Source organism: Empidonax traillii, unplaced genomic scaffold (genome assembly GCF_003031625.1).
Source record: "Empidonax traillii isolate 1590-97213 ecotype Southwest subspecies unplaced genomic scaffold, ASM303162v1 scaffold1783:size61636, whole genome shotgun sequence".
NCBI classification, from domain to species: Eukaryota; Metazoa; Chordata; class Aves; order Passeriformes; family Tyrannidae; genus Empidonax; species Empidonax traillii.
This window is the reverse complement of record NW_020956976.1, coordinates 42,786-47,726: the sequence shown is the minus strand read 5'-3', so window position 1 is coordinate 47,726 and position 4,941 is coordinate 42,786. Positions and strand designations below refer to the sequence as shown.

Below are 4,941 nucleotides of genomic sequence, written 5' to 3'. Positions count from 1 at the left end.
GTGCCTTCCCCCTTCGCCCCTTCCCTGGCTCCCTGGGCAATGGGAGACTCTCACTTGGAAGCTGGTTGGTCCTTTGGTAGCTTAGGCATCAGACTAGGATTTAAGGAATACCTTTGAATGTGCTGCTATAGTCTGGGATGCATCTCCACCTTCCCAGGGCAGGGATCTCGGATCACACTCAGGAGGGGGGGCTGTGTTTTGTGTATCCACGTGGATCCGAGCTGTGTCCTGAGAGGGTGGAACACTTGCTGCGCACTTGAGTTGGAAAAGCAATTACTGCGTTTTTTTTGTATTGTTGTTGTTGGTCCTGTTAGTTTTTTATAAAAAGTGTTTTTAAAAAAAATGCTGCTGCTTTTCTATAAGAGAACCATTACAGAGTGGAATTGTATTAACCAGGGCAAGCCAGAGACTCTGCAGGGATGGGAGGCAGACGCTGCTGCCTGGGGACCTCTGGACATGTGGCTCCGTGGCTGTTGTCCTCCCATGGGAGATGTGGAAAAGGAGGTAGAAATCTTCCCTTTTGGATGCCACTGGATACAAAAATCAGGTGGAAAAAGGTGGGGGCTGCTGCTCCTCCCTGAGCCTGCCTTGTCCAGAAGGGCCCCGGAGCTGCTGCCTCCTGCCAGCAGGAGTGCTGGGACAGAGCCTGGCTGTGCAAAAGGAAATGTTTTTTTATATATAAATGAATTTTAATTTAAGAATAAACTGGTTTGGTGTTCACCCCGCTGCTGGGAAAGCCAGAGAACCCTGTGATGTTGCAATAAAGTATTTTAAAGAAGACTGAGAGGCTCGAGGGTTTCCCTGTGTGGTTGCCAGGGCAGAGCTCAGATCCCCTTTCCCTTCATGGATCCCTCGGGGGGCTCCAGCCTTGTGTTTCCCAGGATGGAATGGGGAGAGGGCAGGCAGGGCAGCCCCAGCCCCACTGAGAGGTTCCCAGGTAAGTGCAGCCTCACGGGACACGGGGGGAAGGTCCCCCCTGGGTTTTCCAGTGAAGGTGGCACATGGGCAGGTGAGGACAGTGGTCCCTTGGCTTCGTAGCCTTGCCAAGAGGAGGTAACAAAACCCTGGGAATGTGGGGGGGAAATCCCTGGGCAGGGAGGGGGCCAGCAATCCAGAGGCTGGTGGGGACAGGGGATGGGTCAGGTGGGGACAGACAGTCCAGGACCACACAGGGATGTGGCAGAGGGGCACAACCAGCCCTGACTGACCAACATGGCTCTGGTTTTATTTTCCAGTCCAGGAACAAGCCAAACTCTCTCAGTGCTGGTGGCACCAGGACCCTGGGTGGGACAGGGGCTGCCTTGTCCTGTGAGGAGCAGCACAGGGAGCTCAGTCCAGCCCTGTGGGCACAGTCCATCCCCAGTGACCGCTCGGGGCAGTAGGATCCAGGACGATGGCTCCCAGCTGCATCCCGGGAGCAGGTCAGGCCGCAGGTTCTCCCTGGCCCTGCTCACTCCATGGCCAGGGGCTCCTGCCCCTCCACGTCCCGCGTCTTGGAGTTCATGAGCTCCCTGCGGATCTCGGGCGAGATCTGGGGGTGGCTGTGGAACTTGAGCAGCTCCAGCAGGGCCTCCTTCTGCTCCGAGGACAGGTCCTCCTTGTAGCGCTGGGCGAAGGCCAGGAAGCTCTGGTGCCACAGCACGGGCAGCACCCGCTGGTCCGTGCGGAAGGCCAGGAAGTGGAACACGAGGGCGTCGACCACGCGGAAGGGCAGCGCGTACTTCTTGTCGATGAGCAGGCGCAGGAAGATGCTGTTGGCACCGCTGTACTGCATCTCTGCCAGCTTGAGCATGGCTGCACTGAGGGCACAGGGAGAGGGGGTCAGCGGGGCTGGGGGCACGGGGATGGAGGAGGGAGCACCGAGGTTGGGGGGTGGGCCCAGGCAGGAGCCACAGGGACCAAGGAGAGGGAGCCCGACTCTAAACCCTGGAGACAGCTGAGTGACCTCCCACCACCTCCGAGGGGCTGCAGAGGCTGAGGGATAGATCCAAGGCGCTTCCCAGGGTGCCTGAAGGAGCAGCTTTGCCCCACCCACCCCCCAGCCCCTCACCTGGAGTGCAGGACGGGGATGGAGCACTTGGTGAGGATGCTGCCGATGATGATGGCCTCCCGCAGCGTGCACGTGCCCGATTCACACAGGGGCAGGAGGATCCCTGCGGAAGGGAGAGTCAGGCAAACCCCACCAGGTCCCCAGACAAGCCCCAGATCAGCCCCTGCAGGAGCCCCTACCCTTGAACCAGGCTGCTGGCTTGAACAGGGCCTTCTTCAGAGCCATGTACAGGTGGAAGTTGAGCCGCTTGTACTCGGCGATGTCGTCCCGGACCCGCGGCAGCAGCACCAGGTTGTAGAACCTCTGGGCCATCCTCTCCTTCAGGTTGGACGAAAATATCCTGGGAACACCAAAGCACAGAGGGAGAGGTGAGGAAAGGGGGCCAAACAGGGGAAGGGTGGTGTTCTGTAAATCTGATCCCAGCTATGGAAAGGGAAAGCAGAATGAGTCAGAGGCTCCCTGACCTGGTGGCCTGGTACATGGCAGCAGCTGTCCACGCCTCTGGCTCGGTGATGTAGAGGATCTGCTCCCAGTTGGACAAGGCAGGAATGATTTTAAATGCCTTGGGGAGCTTCCCACTCCTGTATTTGGACAGCACCTTCAAAGACACGGATACAGGCCATGGCTGTGGGCACTGACAGCTGGGCTGTGAAGTTGTCCCCTCCCTCAGCACCTCAGGGGGGTGGCTGTGGGTTCAGCCACTCTGGCCTCACCTCCCTGACCCCCTTGTAGACCTCCAGGACACGGGGATCCAGCTGGGGCATGGGGCAGCCCGAGAGCTCCGACAGCACCGTCTCTACCTCCGTCTTCTTCTCCGTGAGCTTCTCCATGATGATGTCAGCCAGGGTGCGCCTGGGGCAGGCACGAGATGGGGTGAGTGTGGGGCCAGGAGGGGCTGACAGGGGATGGGGTGAGTCGGGGGCTGGCAGAGGGCGAGGCAGGGGCCATTTGGGATGGGATGAGGGTGAGCTGGGGTCTCACATGGGACAGGGGGGGAGTCGGGGGCTGTGTGGGACTGACAGGGGATAGGGTGAGCAGGGGGCTGGGGGGTCCTGACAGGGGACAGGGTGAATTGGTGGCTGACACGGGGCACGAGTGAGCTGGGGGGCCGCGCAGGGAAGCAGCCCCTGCCCCGGCGGTTCCTCACCTCAGCGGCGGGTTCTTGTTCATGAACATCTCGATGGCCTTCTCGTCCTCGGGGTCCACCTCCACCTCCCCGCCGTACTCCCCGCCCCGTCCCGCCGCCGCCGCCGCCTTCTCCAGCGAGGGCCACTCCTCATCGTCCTCCGAGTCCGAGCCGGGCCCTGCGGGGAGCGTGGGGGGCTGAGCCGGGGCCGCGCACCCTCGGGGGTTCCAGGGGCTCCCGGGGGGTTCGGGGGTCTCACCCAAGGCCGCGCTGCGCTGCCGGGGGGCTGCGGGTGCCCCGGGGCCGTGCTCGGCCTCCAGCTCCTCCTGCTGCCGCCGCGCCTGCTCCAGGATGCGCCGGGACAGCCGCGCGTCCACGAACTCGTCCCCGCCATCCTCCTCCTGCTCCTCCCGCTTCGCCCGCGCCCGGGGCCGCGGGGCCGCGTCCTGCAGGATCTGCTCGGCCAAGGGCAGCGCCGGGGCAGGGCCCGAGCCCCGCGCCCGCCGGGCCTTGGGCATCGCTGGGGGCCGGGAAGGGACACCGGGACCGCGGGAAGGAGAACGGACACGTGGGGTCTCGCCCCGCCCGTTCCGGGGTGGCCCCTTCCCGCTGCCCGCTCGCCCCGCCCGTTCCGTTCCGGCGGCTCCGGCACCATGGGGGTCACCTGGTGAGGGCGGGGGGCTCGGGGGGGGATGGGGCAGCCACGGCGGGGGCTCCCGGGGGAGGTGGGACCGGCACCGGTGAGGGGCTCCCGGCAGGACGGGTGGGGGGTGCCGGCGGTGGGAGGGCAGTGCCCGGGATGACCCCCCAGCCCTGTGCCCGCAGCGTGTCGCAGGTGCCGGTGGCCGAGGGTAAGAGCGTGCAGCAGACGGTGGAGCTGCTGGCGAGGCGGCTGGAGGCGCTGGGCGCGGACAAGCAGGGCACGTTCGGCGTGGACTGCGAGACCTACCACACTGCCGGGGCCATCGGCACCCAGGGTGAGCACCCCTTCCTTGCTTCTCCTTCCTTTCCTTCTGTTCCCCTCTTTTTTCCCCCCCCTTTCCGCCCCATTTTTCCACACCTTTTCCCCTCCTTCCCCCTTTTGCCTTTTTCCCCCATTTCCCTTTCCCTCTTCCCCTTCTCCTTCCCTTCCTTTTCCTCTTTTCTCCTTACCTTCCTTCTCCCTCCCTGCCCTCCCTGGAGGTGTTTACGAGATGCTGTTGCTGGGTGATCTGTTCTCTGGGTGATGTGGCTCAAGGCTTTAGGGGCTACAGTAGCAGTGCCTGGCTGATGGTTGGATTTGGTGGGCAGCAGAGAATTTATTTTCCCCTGTAAACCTACAGAATGAAACCCCATCTGTTCCCTGAGTGGCTGGATAACATAACACCCGTGTGAGGATGCAGAATTAGAGCGCCAAGGGGGACCAGGTGCTGCTTTCAGGCAGGTATAAGCGCAGGAGTGCTGGTTTCCCAGCCCGGATCCCCTCGCTGTCGTTCCAGGGCAGACAGGGAAGCTGATGTACGTGATGCACAACTCCGAGTACCCCCTGAGCTGCTTCGCCCTCTTCGAGAACGGGCCCTGCCTCGTGGCCGACGCCAACTTTGACACCCTCATGGTGAAGCTCAAGGGCTTCTTCCAGAACGCCAAGGCCAACAAGATCGAGAGCCGCGGCACCCGCTACCAGTACTGCGACTTCCTGGTGAAACTGGGCACCGTCACCATGGGGCCCAGCGCCAGGGGCATATCCGTGGAGGTGAGGGGCCTCTGGGAAGAGTGGGCAGCACAG

General features: G+C 62.7%; 2 protein-coding genes across 3 annotated transcripts in view; one reads left to right on the top strand and one right to left on the bottom strand.

Moving 5' to 3' along the window:
• Positions 1 to 1,175: 1,175 nt before the first annotated feature.
• On the bottom strand, positions 1,176 to 3,709 carry BYSL (bystin like). The gene is made up of 7 exons (XM_027908658.1): positions 3,436 to 3,709; positions 3,198 to 3,354; positions 2,764 to 2,902; positions 2,515 to 2,648; positions 2,230 to 2,390; positions 2,051 to 2,153; positions 1,176 to 1,799 (listed from the first exon to the last, which is right to left on the bottom strand). Exons 1-7 carry the CDS (start codon positions 3,692 to 3,694, stop codon positions 1,451 to 1,453), a joined length of 1,302 nt encoding a protein of 433 aa, XP_027764459.1. The 5' UTR covers positions 3,695 to 3,709; the 3' UTR covers positions 1,176 to 1,450.
• Positions 3,710 to 3,726: 17 nt separating this feature from the next.
• The window catches only part of MED20 (mediator complex subunit 20), a 2,705-nt gene continuing 1,490 nt past the window's right edge, over positions 3,727 to 4,941 (top strand). The window contains exons 1-3 of one of the 2 annotated variants that reach the window (XM_027908660.1): positions 3,727 to 3,843; positions 4,002 to 4,153; positions 4,655 to 4,928. In XM_027908660.1, coding sequence (XP_027764461.1) covers positions 3,830 to 3,843; positions 4,002 to 4,153; positions 4,655 to 4,928 — 440 coding nt within the window. In that variant the 5' untranslated portion in view covers positions 3,727 to 3,829. The remainder of the gene's footprint in view (positions 3,844 to 4,001; positions 4,154 to 4,654; positions 4,929 to 4,941) is intronic. The other variant, XM_027908659.1, reaches the window with a different exon arrangement.

Bases quoted from the DNA above. Each gene is read 5' to 3' on its own strand.
- BYSL (XM_027908658.1), bottom strand. From the start codon at position 3,694: ATGCCCAAGGCCCGGCGGGCGCGGGGCTCGGGCCCTGCCCCGGCGCTG. The intron at 2,649-2,763 runs GTGAGGCCAGAG...GTGTCTTTGAAG, and splicing joins TCTACAAGGGGGTCAGGGAG to GTGCTGTCCAAATACAGGAG. The intron at 2,154-2,229 runs GTAGGGGCTCCT...TCCCTTCCGCAG, and splicing joins GCCAGCAGCCTGGTTCAAGG to GGATCCTCCTGCCCCTGTGT.